This window comes from Balaenoptera physalus (genome assembly GCF_965194825.1).
Source record: "Balaenoptera physalus genome assembly, chromosome: 16".
In the NCBI taxonomy this organism is placed as follows: Eukaryota; Metazoa; Chordata; class Mammalia; order Artiodactyla; family Balaenopteridae; genus Balaenoptera; species Balaenoptera physalus.
Window position 1 is genome coordinate 50,139,750 of NC_138898.1, and position 25,323 is coordinate 50,165,072.

Sequence of the window (25,323 nt, forward strand, 5' to 3'; positions counted from 1 at the left end):
GAGAAGGAGAGGGGGAGAGGGGGACAGGGAGAGAGGGAGACAGGGAGAGAGGGAGAGGGGGAGAGGGAGGGAGGGAGGGAGGGAGGGAGAGAGAGAGAGAGACAAAAAGAAAGAGACGCAACTAGAAACACTGGTCAGTACTTTTCCAAGAACCAGATGTGTCTGGTCCCAGTTTTCACTTCATTATCCCAGGGTATTTATTATCCATATGTCTTCTGGAAGTGAAAAAATAATTTTCAAGAGATGTTAGTCTGATTAAATGAGCAAATTGAGCCAATATTACCAATATATTGAGCAATATAATCAAAAGCCACTTTTTCTTTTAAAAAGAATCTCCACAGAAAACTCATAGTCTTGAAAGTAACAAATTACATACATTTGCTCTTCTTTCATTTTACAATTTTATGAGAAGCTACTTGCAGGCCAAATGCAAATCTGCCTACGTGTGCACACATCAGAATAATCTACTAATATTAATCTGACCTTGCCTAGACACAGTATCCCATGCACACTTTAAAAAAAAATCCCAGTTAGAATACTCATGAGACTGTATCCTCAATACAAACTTCTGTTCATTTTCTACCTACATATTTTCAGGCAAGTCCAAAAAGGCTCCCTAAGATCACCACTGACAGATTTCAACAGATGTCCTAATAAAGCACTGATAATTAACACGATAGCCTCTGGCTGTGAACACAGCTACAGTTTACAAGGAACACCCTAAGTGCCTTCGAGGGTACAACCTAAAATCTTTCTCATTACCCTGTTTATTTCCTTCACAGCAAAAAGTGCTAGGGGTATTATTTGTCTGCCTATCATCTAAAATAAATGTCTAGAATGTCAGCTGCCTGGGGCTAGGGTCTTGGCTGTCTCATTCACCACGAAGAAGAAACAGCTAGAAGGATCAGCTGGTCTCGACTAGATTATACTCTCCAGGCCTAGAACAGTGCCTGGTTCGTCATATGCACTCAATATTTGTCGAATGAATAAACGTAAAAACTGAGTGAGTGATGTCTAATACATTTTTAGAACTTAAAGACGGCATATACCATTGGTGCCTTGTTATAAACATATTAATATAAAAACAAAACCCAAAAAATTAACACAACCTGGAGATCAGTTAAAAGATACTGTTCGGGCTATAGTTGGCTGAGATTAGGGTGACCATCTTTACTTTTTTTTTTTAATTGAAGTACAGTTGCTCTACAATATACAACAAGTATAGTTGCTAGTTTCAGGTGTACAGCATATTGATTCAGCATCTTTATATTTTTTAGAATGGTTTTTTCTAAAAATAGCTGCCAAAAAAAATGTGAACCTCTTCGATTAAAATCAGTTTGGTATTATGTATAAATGTATGTATAAATGTATATGTATAAATGAAACCGTGGGTAAGATTTTCAGAATCTCAAACCCAATTCACTAAGTTGGCAGTGAGTATTTTCACTAAGAACTCCTTTCTCCACACATTATGATTTTCATTGTGAAATAAAGTGACCCTCAAAGCAACTCAGAAGCTCATATGTAGGTTCCTCATTCCCTAGTTACTTATTCCAATAAATTTCGCGGGGGGGGGTGGGGGACCAACCCCATGAATTCTAGAGAAAGAGCTTTAACTCACCTGCTGCCACGTCAGCTTCAGCCGCTCACACTGCTCCTTGCCATCTTCAGAGCAATCGGAACAAGTAAACCTAAAAAAATTATCGCCCTTAAGGTAACTGAGCTGTTCCCTCAGCTGACCTAGGAGGAAAACAAAAAGGGCACGTCACAGGTGTATCTAGAACAGAGGTAACCCAAAGTTTTAATCAACCTACCAGCCATTTCCCAAGTTTCCCAGGCTGTGTTTTTCCTTTTCTTTCAGCCAGCCCGTGAGGGCGGGATGGGGAAGGGAGTAGAGAAGGTTTTTATTCCTCTAACATCAAGTGCATGCCCACTAAGATAGATCTGTGGTTCCCGGACTTTCAGAAGAAAGACACTGGAAAGGCAGGGAGGATTGTTCTCACTGGCTGTTCCAAATGTTAACATTCCCGACTCCTACAGGAGGTCTCCTCACACATTCTTCCAAGAAAACATCTGAGCTCCCACTGTGCCACTGGGCTAGGAACCAGGAACACAACACCTGAGACAGACGCAGTGCTGGCTCTCAGAGGCTTACAGATGCGGTGAGGGCTACAGAGGAGAGAATAGGTAATCACAGCAGCACAGAGGCTCTCCGTCCTGACTGTGCATCAGAACCACCCAGGAAGTTTTGTTTTAAATATGCCCGGGTCTCTCCCCCGCAAAATAAATCAACCTCTGGAAGCAGGGCATTTTCTGAAGTTCCCCAGGTGATGCTGACGCTCTGGGAGACGTGGAAACCCTGGAGTGGGATATGATGGGTGCCGTGGGGCAACGTGAGAGCACATAAAAGAGGTGCCCACCCACATGAGGAAGACATGAGCACTAGAAAAAGCGGGGTGGACGGGGGCCTGAAGGATGGCTAGAATTGGCAGGTGAAAAGAGGTGTTTGTGTGTGGGGCGGGGAGTATAGAGGCTGTAGAGACAAATGTTCCACAGAGGAAATTTACATGCGCAAAGTCCTAGGGATAAGAAAGAACTGCTTGGGCTTCCCTGGTGGTGCAGTGGTTAAGAATCTGCCTGCCAATGCAGGGGACACGGGTTCCAGCCCTGGTCTGGGAAGATCCCACATGCCGCGGAGCAACTAGGCCCGTGCGCCACAACTACTGAGCCTGCGCTCTAGAGCCCGTGAGCCAAAACTACTGAGCCCGCGTGCCACAACTACTGAAACCCATGTGCCTAGAGCCCGTGCTCCACAAGAGAAGCCACCGCAATGAGAAGCTCTCGCACTGCAATGAAGAGTAGCCCCTACTCACCGCAACTAGAGAAAGCTAGCGTGCAGCAATGAAGACCCAACACAGCCAAAAATAAATAAATAAAATAAATTTATTAAAAAAAAAAAAGAATGATCTGCTTGTGGAGAAGGAAAAGCTCACCCTAACTGCAAAGCTCTGTATCCATGTGGGGACAGGAGAGCACAAAGGAGAGAGGCTGGAGCAATTACCAGGGGCCCCAGGAGGCAGGGCATTTACAGTGCAGGCTGTGAGGATGGGGGAAAGCCACCCAGGCTTTCAGGCAGAACCCTGAATCTATAAGCAGAGACAGCTCGAAAGCAAAAACTAGCTAACTTATAATAAATTTTAGGTTTGCTTTCTGTGAAAATGGTGTTAATTTATTAATAAAAACTATGAATCCGAAGAGTTGAAACCACCTTAAAAACACCTCCACATACCAGAAAATGACCCAGTTCACAACAATATATATATACATACACATATATAAATTTCTCTGACCTAGTTACAAATTCTATCACACAGAGTATTCCTCTAGTACATATGTCTTTACTACTCTCTGCCTAATGGAAACATCCTGTTTTGCTTAAGAGCCCTGATGCCTGGCAAAGCACCTTATTGCGTGTATCTACTGCCAGCAGATCAAGGAGGCCAGCAAGGAGAAAACACAAATGGCCCTAGAAAAAGGCATAATACATATTTAATCTTCTAGTTCCAACTTTATATCAACATACTATAGCAGTTGTTTCCCATGTAAGATAAACACTACCAGAGTTATGTTTATGAGTCTGAAGTTTAGCTCTACACTGGGCCTAGAATTTGGCCCCAAAACCACAATAATGTGACCCTGATAGAAAAATGTGGCTAATTCTTTAAGTAACACAGAATTTCCAATTTTCTAATTTTTATTGGGTTACAATCGAGAATTAATTTAACAACGTGATAGAGGTTGGCAGTAATATATATTAGTACAAATGTGTCTACGTTTTATACAAATTTGCAGTTAATCAACTACACTAATAATAAATATAAGAGTTATCTTTTTATTTGGGTCTCTTTCACATTCATGTTTCTTTCACAGGTTAGAAAAACAAACCCCGCAGGAATTGACAAAGCAAAGGAAAGGAGAAGCTCTTACTGGCTGGGATCCACTTCTGGCACTTGTCGCAGAAGTAGGACAGCTGCTCCTCCATCCACGACACGTCCCCTTCATCACTGTTTAGGGAGTCCCCGCTCTGGTCGTGAGACAAGTCCACGGACGCCTGGTCCTCTGACTCGACGATCAGCAGAGTCTCCCCCTCCACCTCCCCCTCCTCCAGCCCCTCCGAGGTGGACGTTCTTGTTGCTTCATCGTCGTGCCGACTGATCAAACTGCTCAGATGGATGTTACTCTCCATCCCTCCCGGCTTGCAGGTTCAGTGCTCTCAGGAACAATCTCAGTCTCTGGACACTAAGCTTGAAGGGGCTCCTTGCTGACCACACAAACTCTCAGAAGAGCGTCTGCCTGACTCTACTCAGACACAAGGGGCACTTAAAGCAATTATTTAGAATATACGATCCATCGTCCTTTTTCTGATCAAGTTTAAAAGGACGGTGACCACAAAAAGGCTGAAGATCTCACTAAGCTGTTCTCCATCAACACTCACTCACACACACTTAACGCTGTCTGTTCCATCAATATCTCACATGCATTTCAAGTCACGTTTTTTGAGATCCTTTTGCCAACACCATCTTCTCTCTTTCTGCTTCAAGTTGCTCAGTCAGAAGAATCTGTTCTCCCAAAAGACGAATATTTTCTTTTTTCCGATTTTGCCTCACAATGTCTCTGATCACTCCGTCACGAAGCCTCTAAAAACGTAAGAAACAGATTTTAGAGAAACTCGGAACAGGTGGTTCCCATCCTTGTGTCATTCAAATCTAAAAATCAGTGTTACCAAAATACACTTAAAACTTTTAGATTCCAAGTACTCAATTACTATTTTAACTTTCTATGTAAGTGTAAATGTAATAAACCATCAAATTAACTTGGTAGCGTGATAGTATTATTACAGACCTCTTATCATACTTTAAGAAATTTTGCATCATTTAATATAAAAATGGGAAATAACAATTAAAACAGAAAAACTGCCACTATGCTGAATTTTAAAAGTTTAGTTAATATATGATGCTTTAAAAACGTGATGAGGGACTTCCCTGGCGGTCCAGTGGTTAGGACTCCGCACTTCCACTTCAAGGGGCACAGATACTATCCCTGGTCAAGGAACTAAGATCCTGCAAGCAGCGGCTCAGCCAAAAAAGAGAAAGAACAACTTGATGAGAGTTACTTGAGTAACTGTAACTACATTCCTGTTAGCAATTGTCCTAACTGAATAACAAACATCCAAGAAAGAAAATTACTAAAATTTGAACAAACTTTAAGAATGCAAGAAAATAAAGAACTCGGCTTCTTCTATTATGTACAGAGAAAAGGTAAAAATTACAATTACATAATGGGGAAAGACAGGGAAAAAGAACGCTACCAGCAGAGGAAAAAATAAGGCCCACTGATGGTCGTTACTTTGATAAACACTAAAGACAGGTAGAAAATTCCAGAATATGGACCTGGCATCTAAGATGAGACTTTCTAAAGCATCAATCCAGTCATTACTAATAACTTACACTTTACAGGTCATAAAATACTCTTAATAACTTAACAGTGGCCTTGTGAGGCAGAATAACGGGGGCAGGGCCTGGGGCCTGGGTAGGGTTTTTTTTAATTACTATTATGTCTATTTTAACAACTCACCAAGTACCTACTTGCTGGCCCTCCTCCAGGCCTAGGGCTTCAGTCCCCATTACGGGGGAGCTGGGAAATTTAAGAGTCCTGGAACTGATAACACAACTGAAAACCAACTGTCCTGAACCCTGTGCCCCTGGCAAGATCTCCAGGCAGAATCGGAGGCTCTCATTCCACTCCTCCCTCCCCAGCTCATCCTCTCCTGTGCTTCTTCCATCAGGACGCACCTATACACCCCACCCAAGCCCCGAAGCCCACACCGTCTACACCTGCTCTGAGGTCCTCCCCTCCTTTCTCAGGGACTTTAGCACTCGGCTTGGGACCTTGTTCTCCATCCAGAATTCGCTAGTTTCCTCCAGGTTTCAAAGTCTGTGCCGACTGCCTCGCACATCCCTCCTGCGACTTCCACTGGACTACCTTACTAAACACCGAGACCTCTTCACCATCACAACTCTAACACCTAGAACGCGGCTCCTCGTGTAGTACTCACTGCTGGTTTTGCTGGGTTCCTGTGAGGATCGAGGATGATGCATGTAAAGTGCTTAGTACAGCGCCTGGTATGTGGCAGTCAGGAAACAATGGGGGACAACAGTCATTGTTTTATTTCTTGCTTCCTTGAACCTTCCAACACACCCGCTGTGTCAAACATTTGTCCTCCTCTTTCCCGCTGCTAGAAAGTAACCCCGCAATGAATGACTGGACGTAAAACAAACACAGGTTATTCCCGTCAATCTCAACCTCTAACTTCCAAATACCTAAACCTTACACTTGTCCCATTCTGACAGTGGTTCTCAACCCTGGCTGCATGTTTGAATCCCTGGGTCGCTTTTAAAACGTACCTAAGTGGGATCTGCATCCCCAAGAGATTCTGATTCAATAGGTCAGGAGCAGGGCCCAGGCTGCTACCTGGTAAAAACTTCCAGGAACAATCGCACGTGTAGCTGGAGGTCAGAACCAAGCTTTCACGCAGCCGTACTCCATTCTCGGAAAATCCCTGCTCGCTGACCTCAGAGCTACATCTGACATAGCATCCTCTACCCTATCTCAAATTTTCTCCAGTCACCATCTTTTCCTTCTTAGAGGAGAAAATCTCCCGCTTCTGTTCCAAAAGCTAACCCCTTAGAACCACTATGTTAATCCCAATCTCTAATCTCTTCCGCGCCCTGTCACCATTAATCATTTCATTCCCTCTCCTAAATTCTTGTATCATCACAGGCTTCCTCTGATTTCCAGAGTGTGAACACGGGACAAAGGCCTCACCTGCTGCATCTCTGCACCCCGAGCACCCGGCGCGGTCCCACGCAAACAAACCTGTTTACAGTGACTCACCCAGCGGCCTGCGTCCACCCCGGGCCAACCGGGCTCCACCGCACCTCTGCCCAAACACACCCCCCCCGCCCCGGGCTGCCCCCGCTCGCGCTCGGCCTTCCGTCCCCGGAGCAGCTGCGCGTCTTCACCTCTGTTTCCCGACGCGCCCGGGGCGGAGCGTGGCACACTGGGGCCCGGCAGTAACGTCCGCAGATGGGAAAAGGAAGAAAATAGGGCTGGGAGACACAGCAAGACGGACAGGCCCCTGAGCGGTCAAGTCAAGGATGTTTCCGCACATAAAACCACCGGAAAGAGAAAAATTGGAGATCGCTATCTCTGTAGTCCCCAGAATCTAGTTTCCATAGCAAACTGTCTCTTAAGAAAGAAAAACCCACCCCACACGAGTATCTCTCCCAATTCCCGAAGGCGAGAGGCGGGGAAAGCGTCACCAGCGCTTCGACACCCGCGGGGCGGGGGCAGGGCCGGCCCAGAGCACTGGGGACCACCGCCCCCACTTCCCGGACGCCTCAGGGAGCGGTCTCCCCGCCTTGGAGGAGGGCGGAGGGGAGAAAGGAAAGGCGACGAGGAAGCGGCGCCACGCGGAGCCGGACCCCAGGCCCCAGGCCTCCGCCGCCGCGCGGGCCAGAAGGCGCGGGCACGTGACACCGACCTGCTGGTCCTGCCGTTGCTTCATATGCACGCCCGCCACGGTGGCCGCCGTCAGCACCACCGAGAGGCCCAGCACCACCTTCGAGCTCCCCGACATCCCCGCGCCGGCCGCCGCGGCCTCAGCTCCCAGTGCCCCAGGCCCGGGGCCGCCGCCAAGCGCGCGCCGTTGCCGGGGCGGGCCAGGCTCGACCCCTCGAGTGCAGAGCCCTGGCTGCCGCCAGGCGCGAGCAATCGAGAGCCGAGCGCCGAGCGACACCCCGGCTCAGCGGAAGGCGCGGCTTCCGGTAGGGCCTCGGAACCGCAGGCATCCCCTCCCTGCCCTGCGGGCGGGCGGGTAATAACACTCCCAAGAGCCCGGGCCCAGAGCTGGCCCCAGCACCACCCAGGGCGGGGTTCCAGGCCTGAGCCCTCTCAGTTCATCCCCCTCCCCCAGCGGCGGGAGAGTCCGGGGGGCGGGATGCTGGACCTGGTACCTTGCGGACCCTCTACCGCGCGCCTCCCTTCGGAGCGCGGGGCTGCCTCGCTCAATGCCAGCCTCACCAAACGCAGCCCTCGTTGCCCCTTTGGCGGGGAGGTGCCAGGAGATGGAGTTTTTCTCGTTAGATGCTGTAGACACGGTCACCTGCTTTCACCTTGACGCTGTGGGGTGGCGGGTCAGGTCTGGTTTTTCTTGACATCAAAAAGCCTTCTGGCTACAGAGCAAGCTCTCTGGGCAGCGGCACGTCTTCACCTGCTGGCACGAAAGGCGCTTTCCCCTTGTCGCCCAGGTAATGCTTGAGGCATCCCTTCTACACCTAGTTCCCGCCCTCAGATGCCCGAAATGATCGAGCGAAGCAGAGCGTCGAGAACCGCCACAGAAGGTACTGTGCAAGGCGCACACAGAGGTTGGGCTTTCCAGTGACAAGGTATTATCATCAAGTCATTCTTTCCCACTAGAATTCCCAAAGGACAAACTTCCTCCTGGGCAAGCAACTGTGGACGCTGTTGATTTGGGCTGAGTCTCCGTTACCCTCACCCCAGGGCTTCTTCGAGATTGATCTCTGTAGTGCCTTGCTGTTCCAGCGTCTGTTGTGCGAGACTCAATGGCTTGAGGTGAATGTTGCTCTCAAGAAATGTAACAAGGGCTTCCCTGGTGGCGCCGTAGTTAAGAATCCGCCTGCCAATGCAAGGGACACGGGTTCATGCCGTGGCCCGGGAATATCCCACATGTCGCAGAGCAGCTAAGCGCGTGCGCCACTACTGAGCCTGAGCTCTAGAGCCCGCGAGCCACAACTACTGAGCTCACGTGCCGCAACTACTGAAGCCTGTGCGCCTAGAGCCCGTGCTCTGCAACAGGAGAAGCCACAACAATGAGAAGCCCGCTCACGCAACTAGAGAAAGCCCGTGCACAGCAACGAAGACCCAACACGGCCAAAAATAAATGGATAAATAAATAAATTAATTACTTTTAAAAAGAAATGTAATAAGATAAAAATAAATTCAAAAAATGCAAATACCCTTTTCAAATGTCATTTTGTCTGCAGCATTTTTCTCAGCACAGGAGGAAGTACCACTGAATTGGAGAACGGGGTCCCTGTGCTGACCTTGGAGTTAGAAGCAATTTAATTCAGGACATATTTGGGTGTTTCTCTAAAGACAAAAAAATCTATATTAGACTGCTTTTTTTTTTTTTTTTTTGAATTTATTTATTTATTTATTTTTGGCTGTGTTGGGTCTTCATTTCTGTGCGAGGGCTTTCTCCAGTTGCGGCAAGCGGGAGCCACTCTTCATCGCGGTGCGCGGGCCTCTCACTGTCGCGGCCTCTCCCTTTGCAGAGCACAGGCTCCAGACGCGCAGGCTCAGTTGTTGTGGCTCACGGGCCTAGCCGCTCTGCGGCATGTGGGATCTTCCTGGACTGGGGCACGAACCCGTGTGCCCTGCATTGGCAGGCGGATTCTTAACCACTGCGCCACCAGGGAAGCCCTAGACTGCTTTTTACTTGTGGTAGATTCCAGATATTTTTTTCCCCTAACTCAGTGCATCTTCAATAAAGCTGCATGTCTTTAGAATGTATGTCAGAGTGAGATGGCCTTTCATTCTATCATGACTGATGTTTCAACTTGTTTTCTTGAAATGTATTGTTATTCTATTTTTTAAAATCCCTTATGGGGGGACTTCCCTGGTGGTCCAGTGGTTAAGAATCCGCCTTCCAACTCAGGGGGCATGGGTTCGTATCCCTGGTCGGGGAACTAAGATCCCACTTGCCATGGGGCAACTAAGCCTGTGTGCTGCAACTACTGAGCCTGTGTGCCACAACTAGAGAGAAGCCCACCTGTGCACTCTGGAGCCCACACACCACAACTAGAGAGAAGTCCGTGCGCCACAACAAAAGATCCCTCGTGCCACAACAAACATCCTGCATGCCGCAACTAAAACCCAATACAGCCAAATAAATAAAATAAAATTTAAAAAATAAAATACGGCTTCCCTGGTGGCGCAGTGGTTGAGAATCTGCCTGCCAATGCAGGGGACACGGGTTCGAGCCCTGGTCTGGGAAGATCCCACATTCCGCGGAGCAACTAGGCCCGTGAGCCACAACTACTGAGCCTGCGCGTCTGGAGCTTGTGCTCCGCAACAAGAGAGGCTGCAACAGTGAGAGGCCCGCGCACCGCGATGAAGAGGGGCCCCCACTCGCCGCAACTAGAGAAAGCCCTCGCACAGAAACAAAGACCCAACACAGCCAAAACTAAATAAATAAAAATTAAAAACAGTAAATATATATTAATATTTTAAAAATAAATAAATAAATAAAATAAAATAAAATCCCTTATGGGGAATTCTCTGGCGGCCCAGTGGTTAGGATTTGCATTTTCACTGCCAGGGCCCGGATTCAGTCCCTGGATGGGGAACTAAAATCCTGCAAGCTGCCGGTCGCCACCCAAAAAAAAAAAAATCCTTTATGTGTTAACGGTGTCAAATTCAGAAATGGATTATCTGTTTAACTATTTATAAACCCAAGCAGAACGTTTTCTGTGATTATTGTCACATAAATTACAGAGTTGTGAGAGCGACTGCACATCATTAAACATTGAAACCAAATATTTTTTTTTCATTAAACAATTTCCATCTTAAAAACAAAAAACAAACAAAACAATTTCCATCTAGTCTGAGTATATTTTTAAGTGTGTCCAGTATGTTTGAATAAAAACAGTTTTCTGAGACAACTTGAAGAGTTTCTACCAATGAATACATTTTCAAAAAGGATAGTCCAGACTTGCTGGTTGGCTCTTTTTTTTTCCCAACAGACTGATTGAAAGTACCAGGAGCGGGCTTCCCTGGTGGCGCAGTGGTTGAGAGTCTGCCTGCCAGTGCAGGAGACACCGGTTCGAGCCCTGGTCTGGGAAGATCCCACATGCCGCGGAGCAACTAGGCCCGTGAGCCACAATTACTGAGCCTGCGCATCTGGAGCCTGTGCTCTGGAACAAGAGAGGCCACGATAGTGAGAGGCCCACGCACCGCGATGAAGAGTGGCCCCCGCTCGCCGCAACTAGAGAAAGCCCTCGCACAGAAACGAAGACCCAACACAGCCAGAAATATTAAAAAATAAATAAAAATTAAAAAAAAAAAAAAGAAAGAAAGTACCAGGAGCAGTAGATTCAAGGCAGCCCCCATCCCTCATGCAGCTGAATGCCTGGAAGGAAGACAGACTGGTATCAAATAATCACAATAAAAAAGACAGGGAGACAGCTGACTGTTATCAGTCAAGTAGCAGTTCTTACGTTCTGCGTGTTTGTGTCTCACTCAAATTCTTATGTTGAAATCATAATCCCTAGTGGGATGGTATTAAGAGGTGGCACCTTTAGAAGGCAATTAGGTTTAGATGAAGTCATGAGGGTGGGGCCCCCATGAGGGGTTTAGTGTCCTTATAAGAAGGAAAAGAGACTAGACACACAAACAGATGGCACCTGCAAACCAGGAAGAGGCCCTCACTAGAACCTGACCAGGCAGGCACCCTGATCTCAGACTTCCCAGCCTCCGAAACTGTGAGAAATAAATGTCTGTTGTTTAAGCCGCCCAGTCTATGGTATTTCTGTTATAGCAGCCCAACCTGACTAAGACAGCAATTATCTGTTCCCCAAAGTTAAGTGCGGGTGTGGATCTACTGCTCCAGAGTCAGCATCACCTGACACAGGAGAAGGTTCAAGGCCCAGATCTCTGTCAGGACCTTCCAGCACTCTGGGAGCCAGGTGCCGGCTTGTCTTGAGTTCTTCACTCCCTTCCTCTCTGTGGTAAATCATGACTAATGCCTACTCAATGGAAAAGTCCTGCTTAACCACTGCAGACTCTGGGTGAGAGGTGGTCCTGAAGTAATCACAGAAGTAAGTACAGGCAGAGCTTCTACTATAGGGTGGAAGATTTAAAATTGAGACCCATGGAACCAAAGGGAGGGTAAAAAAAGTCACATCATGATGTGCAAACCCTCAGCACGTTCAGGCACCATGCACATTTTAAAGCTGTTTATCCTTGGACCAGCATCGCCCCACTTCCCCCACCCCCCAGCCCCTAGCAACCACCATTCCACTCTCTGCTTCTGTGACTTTGACATTTTTAGATTCCACATATAAGTGAGAGCATAGTGTCTTTCTGTGTCCAGCTTATTTCACTTAGTATAATAAAGTGTCCTCCTGGATTTCCTTCTTTTTTATGGTTGAATAATATCTCATTGTATACATATCCCACACCTTCTTTATCCATTCATCTGTCAGTGGATACTTAGGTTGTTTTCATATCTTGGCTATTTTGAATAATGCTTCAGTGAATGTGGGGATGCAGATACTCTTCGAGATCCTGATTTCATTTTCTTTGGATATATACCCAACCGTGGGATTGTTGGATCATACAGTAGTTCTATTTAATTTTTTGAGGAACCTCCATACTATTTTCCACACTGGCTGTACCAACTTACTTTCCTACCAATCAGTGCACAAGGGTTCCCTTTCTCCACATCCTCACTAACGTTTGTTATCTTTTATCTTTTTGGTTTTTTGTTTTTGTTTTTCTTGGCTGAGCCACTCAGCTTGCAGGGATCATAGTTCCCCAACCAGGGATTGAACCCTGGGCCCCAGCATTGAAAGTGTGGAGTCTTAACCACTGGACCGCCAGGGAATTCTCTTATCTTTTTGATAATAGCCATTCTAACAGGTGTCTGTGATATCTCATTGTGGTTTTGATTTGCATTTCCCTGATGATTACTGATGTTGAGTACATTTTCATGTGCCTGTTGACCATTTCAATTATAAGATAAATAAATTCTGGGGATCTAATGTACACAGTGGTGACTATAGTTAATACTTGTATACTGGAAATTTGCTAGGAGAGTAGATCTTAAGTATTCTCACCACACACAAAAAAGTTAAACTATGTGAAGTGATGGATGTGCTAATTACCTTGATTGTAGTAATCATTTCACAATGTATATCAAATCATCACAGTGTACACCTTAAGCATGTACAATTTTTATTTGTAAGTATACCTCAATAAAGTTGGGGAAAAAAGAAATTTTAGAAAAAATTTTAAGGACCAAGAAGAAAAATAAATTATGTACATACACGCACATATACACACTCAAAAAAGAGAGAAATGTAGCATTGACACCCAATACAACACAGATGAATATTGATATCTTAAACACATTATGCTAAGTAAAAGAAGCTAGTCACAAAAGACCAGGTATTGTATGATCCCATTTATATAAAATGTCCAGAATAGGCAAATCCATAGAAACAGGAAGTAGATTACTGGTTGCCAAAGGCAGGGGGTGTTGGAAGGTGGGGAGTGATGATGGGTTCACAACTCTGTAAATCTACTAAACCACTGAATTGTACACTTTTTAAAAGGGTAAACTTCAAGGTATGTTAATTACTATTTCAATAAATCTGTTAAAAGAAGGTGAAAAAACATAAAGCCGTTTATATGTATCAACTTATTTCATCTTCACAGTATGTGCTATTATTATTCCCATTTTACAGATGAGGCAACTGAGGCACAGAGCAGTAGGTAACTTGCCCAGGGTCCACAGCCTGAAAGTTACAGAGCGACCTAATTGGTTTTTTGTTTTGTTTTCAAAAGACATAAAAGATTAAATTCACCTGGTTTAAAAGTTTAAAACAGAGAACATATATCTTCGGGTGATAGGGAAAATGTGTATATGTATAATCTTCCAATTCCATACTTCAGCTACTTAAAGAAAGGGAGGAGTGGAAAGAAAGGGAGGCCACTAAGAATGGACACACAGGTGATCTGTAGGTCCTGAGGTCATAGCATTGGCCTCTTGGGATGTTCACCTGACTTCTGTGCCCCGTTCACATGGGCCTCTGGAGTTCAGTTTTCGGGTCTCCCATTCCTCCCTTTGTAGGAGCCTGCAGCCTTCCAGCGGGATGTTGTTCTCAGAAGGTGGCATCTGTGAGCGAAGCTCTACAGCAACAAAGGGCTTCTGGCTTCAATGGGGACAGTCCCTGACCTCTTGGGGCTTCGGTTTCCCCCTCTGTACTGTGGGGATGATGATATGCCTGCTACCTCCTGGGCTTACTGGTTGAGAGGAGGAATTAGCAGCATGACTGCACCAAGCCAGGTGCGGGGCGGTGATGCCTGCCACGCCCCCGCCAGTGAGCCTTCAGTGGTCCCCCGGGAGTCGTGAGATGGGGATCCCGTCGGCCTGGGGGGAGGGGAATCCTTGTCTTCGCATCCTCAGGAGAAGTCTGTTCATTTGCAGCTCGCAGGGCATTTCGGTGATATCCCAGCTGGCGGCAGCGGGAGCGCTCTCGCCCTGCTTGCCCAAACTGTGCATTAGAGTTTTGGGGTTTCAAAATACTTGGTGTGGCTGAGTTCTTTTGGATTCAAAATCCAGTCACATAGTCAGAGAAAAACGTCAACGTTACTGGTTGTTAATGGAAGTAAAGAGCTGTTAATCCTTTAAATGTAACTTTGACTGCTGTGAATGTATGAATCATTGCTAAAAAATAATGGCTTTAACTGACGATATCACATGTTGGCAAAGACATAGAACAGGTGGAACGCTCTGTACTCCTGGTGGGAGTGTCTGTTGGAACCACTTCAGCTGAATGTGCTGGAGCTGAACAGGTGCGAACCCGGTGACCCAGAAACTTCAGCCCCAGATGGAGGCCCCGCAGAACTGCTACGTGTGTGCACCCGAACACACGTGCAAGCATATCTGTATAAATCCCACCTGCAGAAGTCAGCACGGTGGTTACCTTGGGGGGGGGTGCACAGCGGGAGAGTATTTACTGGGAGAATGAGGTGTGAATGGGGCTTCTGGGATGCTGATGTCATTCTGTTTCCTGATCTGGGTGCTGCTACTGGGTATCCGTGAAGATTAATCAAGTGGTACATGGATTCTGTGCTCATACCTATATGCATGACCTACTGCTATACAAAATCTTACATAAAATTATGAACTGAAAAAAGAAATGCCTTCACATTTTATCACCACTTCTTGCACTATGAAAGTTTTTTCTCCATGATGACTATCAAGGATTGAAGATATCGTATTAAGTGAAGTAAGTCAGATAAAGACAAATATATGATATCATTTATATGTGGAATTTTAAAAAATGGTACAAATGAACTTACTTGCAAAACAGAAATAAACTCACAGACATAGAAAACAAACTCATCATTACCAAAAGGGATGGGGTGGGGGAGATAAATTAGGAGTTTGGGATTAACATGTGCACAGTACTATACACTATGTATGATATAAAATAGGTAAAGAAAAAGGACCTACTGTATAGCTATATATGTATAACTGAATCACTTTGTTGTATACTTGAAACTAACACAACATTGTAAATTAACTATGCTTAAAAAAATTGAAGAGATTATCATTTAAAATGTCTGAATCGGGAATTGTGTGCAGACATTTTAAACATAAAACTTAATATAAAAAAGTTAGATGCAGGGAAGCATGCTCTAGTTTTTCATTTTTAAAAAAAACACAGAACTGTTATCAATTTAAATCTACCCAATACTTTGTTTTTATTCTTTTTCCTATAATTTATAATATAGATTTTTGTTTTTATTTTTTATATCATGTAAAGAAAATGTAAGTAATTATTATCCACAAAGCTCCATTTAGAATTATCTAAGCTCCCTCAAGTTGATTCCAGTGAGATGCACAAATATCCTTTTTTTTAACTGTTTTTCAGGATGGGACAAAGATTAGAAAGCATGGCTAATTTAACACCATTTGCTTTGTAGGCAGAACTTCAGAACCTTGTGTATCTGCCCTTATTCTAGTATTCTGGTTGTCTAGTGATCACGTCAGCTCCTGCCCTTTTCAGCTTTGGAGTGACCTAGATGTGCCCAGAGTGACCACTGCTCTCCTGGAGGGGACAGCGGTGCTCCATTCACAGCTTCTGTCCCTTTAAAGTCAGCCTTGATTAGAGCTGAAGAGGCTGGTGGTGACATGCAAACCTCAGGAGCTCAGGTGCTCTGGAAGCCCGGGAGCTGCAGGCTCCCGCACCCTTGCTGAGTTGTTTTCAAACCTTGAAGTCCCTTTGAAATTGATTGCTTGTGTGATACTTCTTGCTAAGTAAAACCACTGGGAGACCTAACCAATGCCATCAGATTGAACTTATTTTCTAAGAAAAAAATATGACTCTGACCGTCTTAAAAACCTCTCAGTGGCTCCCCATTCCTATAGGATAAAGCCCCAAACTCTTTAGAATAGCATACTACCCTCTGCACTCCCCTGCAGTCTCTGCAAAGTAAGAAGAAACATCAAAAAGAAGGACAGTTGGAGACCAGCGGCTTGGAGAAGAGCCACGCAATGGAGACTAAGTGGCAGGGGGTACAGTCATCTCCCTGTGTTTGAAGAATGTGGTCACCCAGTGCTTGTTCCACCTGCACTCACACAAGGGCGGGATTTGAAAAAATGCTTTCACCACTGAGTGTGTAATTTGGCTTCTGCTGTGTGGGTTTGAATCGGGGCCAGGTCCCCGAAGCTATTGGGGGAGAGCTGGGTTTCCAAGTCACTTCTGTCTTAGGGAATACTACTCACCTACTCTAGTGGGAGGTATTAATAGGGAGGCTTGGGTTTAGAGTGAAATAGATGGTGGGCACGAATGTGCAGGTGAGGGTGGAGGCATGAGGCAATGAATGAGAAGGTTTTGTGGGCAGGGCTGAGGAAGAAAGGAGGCAGAGAGGCGATGGTTTGTTTAGGAAGAAGGTGGAGGTCATTGGCCAAATTGGCACCTGTGACCACCTTTTTAAAAATATTTATTTATTTATTTATTTATTTATTTATGGCTGCATTGGGTCTTCGTTGCTGTGTGCAGGTTTTCTCTAGTTGTGGCGAGCGGGGGCTACTCTTCGTTGCGGTGCATGGGCTTCTCATTGTGGTGGCTCCTCTTGTTGCAGAGCACGGGCTCTAGGCGTGCAAGCTTCAGTAGTTGCAGCACATGGGCTCAGGAGTTGTAGCTCACAGGCTCTAGAGCACAGGCTCAGTAGTTGTGGCACATGGGCTTAGTTGCTCTGTGGCATGTGAGATCTTCCCGGACCAGGGCTCAAACCCGTGTCCCCTGCATTGGCAGGCAGATTCTTAACCACTGCGCCACCAGGGAAGTCCCTCCTGTTGTATTTTAAACTACTGGAGATGAAAGCTGTGTATTATTTGTCTCTGACAGCGCTTTATCTATTACAGTGCTTCCCGCATGATCAGTAAAAGTGAGCTAAAGTGAAAAAGATGATGAACAGATCTTTGTGGAATAAACAATATTAGGAAAACGTATGCAACGCCTATCCTTTTCCAATAGTAACCAATTTCATAATCATTGTACTTTTAAAATCGTTAAAAACATGTACAGTTGTCTCAGTTTCTTTCTGTTTGGAATGGGTTTTTGTTGTTGTTGTTTTGTTTTGTTGTTGTTTTGCATTTTAAGGATAGGCTGATAGTATTTGGGAACTTCGGAAAAGATTAAGTATAAAAGTCATATGAGGGCTTCCCTGGTGGCGCAGTGGTTAAGAATCCGCCTGCCAATGCAGGGGACACGGGTTCGACACCTGGTCCGGGAAGATCCCACATGCTGTGGAGCAACTCAGCCTGTGTGCTACAACTACTGAGCCTGTGCTCTAGAGCCTGCAAGCCACAACTACTGAGCTCACGTGCCACAACTACTGAAGCCTATGAGCCTAGAGCCCATGCTCCACGACAAAGAGAAGCCCACGCACCGCAACGAAGAGTAGCCCCCACTCTCCGCAACTAGAGAAAGCTGGTGTGCAGCAATGAAGACCCAACGCAGCCAAAAATAAAATAAATTAAATAAATACATTTTTTAAAATAAAAATAAATAAATTAAATAAAAATACCATACACTTAAATAAAATAAATTTATTTTTAAAAAATCATATCAGAACATCATTCAAACCTAACATATATAAATAGCCTCCTCAAAAAATGAGTCAAGGTTTAGTATTTTTCTTACAAGGAACGGGCTTACATTCTTATTTGGGAACTTTTTGTGAGGAACTCGAAGGCATAAGGCAAAGAGAGCATAAATCAACCAATGTGGGGAGAAAAGAAAGAATGAGACGTCCCCAGGAGGTCTGTTAGAAGCTAAATGGCACGCAGAGCTCCTGCTTCACGGTGGCTCCGGTATGAATTTTGATCTGTGTTCTTCACAGTCCATGGTAAGGTTTCCCTTTAGGAGTGGTCTGCAGTAAGGAAGGTCTAATCCCCTCCCAATGCCACGAGGGGGTTATAGGTCCTTTTAAAACCCTTTTTCCTCTTGGGGAAAACAGTCACTTGTTCTTCTCATGCAGCTGCATTTTCACCAAGCAGGACAAAGCGCAATCCTGAATTTGGTGGATTCCAAATATCATCACCCCCTTTGTTATCAACAGCAAATATTGATCTAGGGCAGGGACCTCATCTTTGCTCTCGTGTCCCTGGAGCCTAGCACAGTGCCCTGTCTGTGTTTGTCGAGCCAAGATAAGAAGCCTGCTTCCAAGGAACCAACAGTTGACGGTGAACCTTAGCTCCTTGTGCACCATTATACAAATTAGATTAAAATAATTTTAAAATCTTAAGCATTTTAAAACATGGGGGTATCACACAAGTAAAAGTGCAAATCTTAAGTGAGCAGCTTAATGAACTTTTACAAATGAATGCATTTGCAAAGCCACCACCCAGATCAGAACAGAGCACATTTCTAACACCCCAGAGGCCTTCTTTATGTCGCCCCTAGAGGATATGACTTGTATCCTCTTAGATTAATCTTGCCTGTTTTTTGAACACTATAGAAATGGAATTTTACAATGTATTCTCTTTTGGGTCCTGCCTCTTTCACTTAATGCTCTGTGAGCTTCATCCTTGCCATTGCATGTACCAGTACTTAGTTCTTTTTCAGTGCTGAGTAGTTTTCCATAGTATGAACATACTGCAATTTACACACCCATTCTCCTGAGTGGACACTTGGGAAGCTCCCAGTTTAGGCTGTCGTAAATAAGGAATGTTATGAACATTCTCATACATATCTTTTTTAAAAATTCTGTTTATTTATTTGATGACTTTTTTGTGTGTTTGTACCATTTTATGAATCTTAACATGTGTGTAGATTTATACAACCACAATACAGTCCCATCACCCCAAAGAACTCTGTGCTACCCCTCACCTCTCAACCCTGACAGCCACTGATTTAGTCTCCACCACTATAGTTGTGTCCATTTGAGAATGTCGTATAGATGGAATTACATAGTACGGAACCACTGGAGACCGGCTTCTTTCACTCAGGTAATTAGTTTGATATCCATCAACAGTACATCCCTTTTTCTTTGCTGACATGTTACATGCCTTTTGATGGACATCAACGCTCACTTCTACTGGGTATATTTGCAGGAGTGGAATGGCTTGATCAGATTTTCTTCCTGTGTTGAACTTTAGTAGGTACAGCTAAATATTTTTCCGAAGTGGTGGCGCCAGCAACGCGAGCGATTCCAGTTTCTCCCTGCCTTCACCAGCTTGTGGGAACATTCTGCTTAGTTTGATTGTCTGCTTTAGCCATTCTTGTAGGTGGGAATGTAAATTAGGTTTTACAGGTTGTCCTAAATCATAGAAAGATTCAGTCATCTTCTGTAGCAGATGCTCTTGGTGCCCTGCTCGGGTCTCCTGGGATCCCTGTTACTGTCTCACCGCTGCTGCAGGTGCTGTTGCTAAAGGTTCATACCTGCAACTTTATCCAGGGCTTGCCCTTGGGCCGTGAGAGCTGCCACGCAGTTTTCATACCCCCCCCCCACCCCTCCACCCCAAACACACATACACTCTGGGGTGGTCGCAGCCAGGGGTGCCAAAGGCCGGTTCCCTTGCCTCGAGGATTCCCGATGTTGCAGTTTACACTTCAGCGCTCCGCACAGGATCAGGCTGAGACTGACTTCACCTGAAACCTCATTCATGTTTGCTTCTCCTCTTGCGCCCCTCACTCCCTTACAAGGTTGTCCTCTGAGCACCCCCAATAAAGCACATGGACAAGAATCCCCCCATTTTCAGCTCTGCTTCTGCTTCTAGGGACCCTGACCCAAGACAGCTTTGCCGTGGTTATTTCTCCATGCTCTGCCCCCAAAGGGTCTGCTTTCTGTTTTACTGTCTTCTTAGAAAAACTAGACATTTGATTACAACTGATAGAAAAACCTGATAAGCAGTAGCTTAAACAAACAAGTGTTTGTCTGTTTGTTTATGTTCTCAAGCATCAATGTGACAAGTGCCAGTTAAGCTGCATGTTTCCATGCAGAACTATGAGAAAAATAAAGTTACCCTTGACCATCTCACTTCCTCTCCAGGACCCCCTGCCCGTGGGGGTCCCTCCTTCTACTTGCTTTCCCTCCATGAGTCCCCGTGATCTCTGAACGTTCACTCCATTTTCAAACAGTACCCCCTGAGAATTTTCAGGTTCTTGGGGTGCTTCAAAGACTTTGCACACAAGAATCACTATCTTATGCCAAACAATTGAATTTTTTTAAATCCTGAAATCTTTATCAGTAGATAAATTAATAACTAGCCAGTTAATTTCATTAAACTGTTCACAACATCCATCTAGTTCTTTCTCTTTGTAGGAAGTGATTAAAGAAATTCATCCATGCTCAGGTGTTAATGACATTCACTAATTCAGTTAGTGTGTTTAGAGGGTCTGATACACACTCTAAACTAGGTGGGGCGGTTACAAAATGAACAATATATTGGCCTCTCTTCTAAAGACCCTGCATGCACATGTTTCATTACATTTTTCACTCTACTGTAATTGTCGGTTTGCTGGTTTATCTTGTCCATTAGATTGTAAGCTTCTTGAGGGCAAAGACTGTGTTTATCTCTGTGTTTCTATAACTAGCGTAGTGCCTGGAACATCCCATACACATGTGCCAAAAGCAGAGTCACAGAGAAGGATGAGGGGGGACAGAGAAAGAGAGGCAGGAAGGGAGAAGGGGCGGGGTGGGTTAAAGATGGCCACCCATTCTTTGCAGTTTTCCCACTGAGACCCTCAAATCCCCTTTTCACATGGGGTGATCTTGTGACTTGCTTGTACCAATAAAATGGGGCAGACACGATGCAATTCCAGGCCTAAGCTCTAAGAAGGTCAGGCAGCTTCTGCTTTTGCTGCCTGGGGGAAGCTAGCCCCCTGTTAGAAGTCCAGCTATCCTGAGACTACCATGCTGTCAGGAAGCCCAAGATAATCTCATGGAGAGGCCACGCAGAGCAGAATGGAGGGAACCCAGCCAAGAACAAGGACTGAAGCCTAGACTTTACGACCCCGATTGAACTGTTCTAACCAGACCTCAGCTTTTTGAGCCCTTACAGATGAAGCCCCAGATAGCACAGAACACAGACAAGCTGTTCCCACTGTGCTGCCATCAAGTTCTTGATCCACAAAATCGTGTTCAAGCAAAATGGTGTCTTAAGCCCCCAAGTGTGGGGATGGTTTGTTGCGCAGCAAAAGATACCTGAAACGGGAAGTATTCGCCAGCAAAAGGACAATTTATTATTTCATCAATCTCAGTAGGTTTTATTCGATTTAAGATATGCCTGTGAAAAGAGAGCAATTCTTAGTACAAAGTAAAAGTTGTAATAGTGGAGATGTTTTCGGGCAGAGAAAAATTTTCTGACACTTTCCTTGTATCTTATGAAGGGTAAGGCGTGCCTTAGTTGGTCGTGTTGGATGCCTTGATCAGGGCTAGGAGGGAAGCTGGGGAGCCCCCTGCACGTGTTGAAACTCAGTTACCTACCCCGGTCGGTCGGGGAGCTCAGGTCAACGAATGACGCGGGTCAGTGACGGCAGGTAGGGAACGGTGGGAACAGTGGTCTGGGAACCACCTGCACTCAACTCCAGCCAATCAGTCTTGAAGGAACACGGGCCCTGCGTTGTTGGATCTTCCATTTTTCCCCGAAGCAAAATAGCCAGATTTTTATATGAAATCTCCAGATTTTATATCTGGGCTATAAAATATGTTGGGCTTTCCACTTGAGCTCCCCAGTCCAGTGAACGAGAGCACTGGATGAGGTGTCAAACTCATCATACATTGCGCATGTGTCTCTCCAGGTATCCTATGACTTTTGAGAATGAAAATTGGTCTGTCTATGTGCTTCTCAGCAAAGTCCAACTGGATCAGAATCAGTGCTTGAAGTTCTAAGTGTGGGTGAGACGTGGAGCAACCACATCTAATGGGTGTGTGAACTGGTACAACCACTTTGGAGAACGGTTTGGCAATAAATACTAAGACTGAGCTTGTACCTGCCCCATCCCTGTGGCCCAGCAATGCCACTCCAGGGTAAACACCCAAGAGAAATGCAGTATATATTCACCAAGAGACGTGTATAGAAATGTGCATAGAAGCACTATTGGTAGTAGCCAAATACTGGAAACAAATAGTGTCCATCAATGCTAGGATGGATAAACAAAGCATTGAGCAAGAGAGTATTACACAACAATGCAGAAAAAAAAAAAAGAACGCCCACACACAATAGAAATGTATTGCATGTTTACTGCATGAAAAAAACATAGATAAATCTCACAAACAAAATGTTGAGTGAAAGAATTAGACATGGAAGAAACCATACAGTATGGTATACGGTATACGAGGGTTCTGGTTTCCCCACATTTCCACCAACACTTGGCACATAAAGTTCAAAAATAGGCAAAATTAATCTACGATTTAGGCTGATAGAGGTTACTCTTGACAGGACTGAGTGTAAGGGGGCTTCTGGTGCCCTGGTTATGTTTTGTTACTTGTCTATGAGCTGGATACATGGATGTATTCAATTTGTAAAAACTTCACTGAGCTATACATTTTTGATTTGTACACTTTTCTATATGTATGTTGTATTTCAATCAAATTTTTAAAAAGCAAGATTTGAAAAATGTAGCACTTCTCTTTTGATCTGGGGCAAGCCTCTAGCTACCTGGCCTGGACACATAGCGTGAGAGAACCTTTGTTTTCTTAAGTATCCAGAAAATGCTGCTGTGCTCTGGGACGGCTACTAACTGTCCTCTCTGATTTCTTCTCCGTCGTCCTGGATACAGGACTTTTAAAAAAGTTTTCAAAGTAGTTTTAAAGTATTTAAACTTTTTAAAAATTTTATTATAAATGTGTCTTTTTGTAAGGAGTTTGTAATTGAGTTAGAAATAGAGTACTTGTCTTTCAAGGGGAGGGGCTTACATTTTCTTATTTTAAAACACAATCTTTATTCTTCAGAGCAGTTTTGGATTTACAGGAAAATTACAGAGATAGTACAAAGACCTTCCGTATACCCCAAGCCCAGTTTTCCTTGTTATTAGTGTCGTATATGTGTGATATATTTGTTACAATTAATTAACCAATATTGATACATTATTGTTAATTAAAGTTAATACTTTATTCAGATTTCCTTGGTTTTTATGTAGTGTCTTCTTTTTTTCCTTTTCCATTATGGTTATTACAGGATATTGAATATAGTTCCCTGTGCTATACAGTAGGACCTTGTTGTTTATCTATTTTATATATAGTAGTTTGTATCTGTTAATCCCAAACTCCTAATTTATCCTTCCTTCACTCCCTTTCCCCTTAGGTAACTGTAAGTTTGTTTTCTGTTTGTGAGTCTGTTTCTGTTTTGTAAATAAGTTCATTTGTATCATATTTTAGATTCCACATATAAGTGATATCATATAGTATTTGTCTCTCTCTGTCTGACTTACTTCACTTAGTATGAGAATCTCTAGGTCCATTCACATTGCTGCAAATGGCCTTATTTCCTTCTTTTTTATGGCTGAGTAATATTCCATTGTATGTATGTACCATGTCTTCTTATCCATTCCTCTGTCGATGGATATTTATGTTGCTTCCATGCCTTCACTATTGGAAATAGTGCTGCTATAAACATTGGGGTGCATGTGTCTTTTCAAATTAGAGTTTTCTCTGGGTATATGCCCAGTAGTGGGATTACTGGATCATATGGTAAGTCTCTTTTTATTTTTTTAAGGAACCTCCATACTGTTCTCCATAGTGGCTGCATCAATTTACATTCCCACCAACAGTGTAGGAGGGTTCCCTTTCCTCCACACCCTCTCCAGCATTTATTATTTGTAGACTTTTTAATGATGGCCACATAATGTCCTATTTCTGTCCCAGGATCCTACCTAGGACATCACATTGCATTTAGTCATTAGGTCTCCTTAAGCTCCTCTTGACTGTGACAGTTTCTCAGATTTTCCTTGTTTTTTGGTGACATTGTCAGTTTTGAGGAGCACAAGCAAGTATTTTGTAGAATGTTTCTTAATTGGAATTTATCTGAGATTTTTCTCATGGTGAGGCTGGGGTTACAAGTTTTGGGGGAGGTAAAGTGCCATTTTCATCTCGTCTTATCAAGAGTCCGTATTATCCACATGACTTATCACAGTTGATGTCGATCTTGATCACCGGGATGAGATAGTGTTTATCAGGTTTCTCCACTAAAGTTACTCTTGTTTTCCTTTCTGTACTGTCCTCTTTGAAAAAAAAAGTCGCTGTGCAACCCGCACTTGAGGCTGGAGAGTCAGGCTTCACCTCCCTGAGGACGGTGCAGTAGCAGAATACTACCCTCCCGACAGCTGTCCACGCCCTAGTCCCTGGAACCTGTCAATATGTCTCAGACAGCAAAGAGGAATTAAGGATGCGGAGGGGTGGTGAGAGAAAGGAGGGATCAAGGATTCTTCCTCTGGGGCTGCTGAATGAACGTCATTTATTGACGTAGGGAAGGCTGGGGCAGGGACGGGGGGAGGAGAAATTTCGAGGAAACAGTCAAGACTTTTTCAGACTTACTGGGATGGTCAGGAGACACTCAGATGGAGATACCAAATAAACAGCTGATCCGGGGGAATCTGGAACTCTAAGAAAGGTGTGGGTTGCACCTATGACTTTGAAGGTCAAGAAATTTAACAATAAAGAATGGGTGAGATCTCCTTGGGAAAGAATGCAGGTAGGGAGGTGAAAGGAGTCAGCACCAAGCTCTGAGGAAGAGTTGAGAACAAAAGCCAAGCTGGAGGGGGTTCATGGGAGGAAGAGTGAAGAGAGAGTGAAAAAGTGTAGGTACATATTGTAGAGAACATATTGTGGTTCTCAAACCCAAACGATTATCAGAATCACCTGGAGGGCTTGTAAAGCCCAGATTCCTGGGCCCAGAGGTCTTGGGTATCGCCTGGTGATTTGCATTTCTAACAAATTCTT

General features: G+C 44.6%; 2 protein-coding genes and 1 long non-coding RNA gene across 5 annotated transcripts in view; 1 reads left to right on the top strand and 2 right to left on the bottom strand.

Annotated features, from left to right (window-relative positions):
- The window catches only part of KAT14 (lysine acetyltransferase 14), a gene marked incomplete at its 5' end in the record, with an annotated part of 39,899 nt that extends 35,653 nt beyond the window's left edge, over positions 1-4,246 (bottom strand). For both annotated transcript variants that reach the window (XM_082431661.1, XM_082431660.1), the window contains 2 exons: positions 1,622-1,740; positions 3,988-4,246. In XM_082431661.1, the coding sequence (XP_082287787.1) occupies positions 1,622-1,740; positions 3,988-4,246 (378 nt within the window). The remainder of the gene's footprint in view (positions 1-1,621; positions 1,741-3,987) is intronic.
- Positions 4,247-4,547: 301 nt separating this feature from the next.
- On the bottom strand, positions 4,548-8,228 carry PET117 (PET117 cytochrome c oxidase chaperone; the record flags this gene model as incomplete). Of its 2 annotated transcripts, XR_014255103.1 has the most annotated exons (3): positions 7,604-8,228; positions 6,116-6,179; positions 4,566-4,697 (listed from the first exon to the last, which is right to left on the bottom strand). XR_014255103.1 is itself a non-coding variant. In XM_082431743.1 (2 exons), the coding sequence occupies exons 1-2, from the start codon at positions 7,697-7,699 to the stop codon at positions 4,548-4,550; spliced, it is 246 nt and encodes an 81-aa protein (XP_082287869.1). In that variant the 5' UTR covers positions 7,700-8,228. The 2 variants fall into 2 exon arrangements, 1 of the variants encoding a protein (XP_082287869.1); XM_082431743.1 differs by lacking the exon at positions 6,116-6,179 and having other exon boundaries at positions 4,548-4,697.
- Positions 8,229-8,235: 7 nt separating this feature from the next.
- On the top strand, positions 8,236-10,340 carry LOC309645925. Its single transcript, XR_014255130.1, has 2 exons — positions 8,236-8,462; positions 8,539-10,340. It is a non-coding gene; the product is annotated as an uncharacterized lncRNA (long non-coding RNA).
- Positions 10,341-25,323: the final 14,983 nt, after the last annotated feature.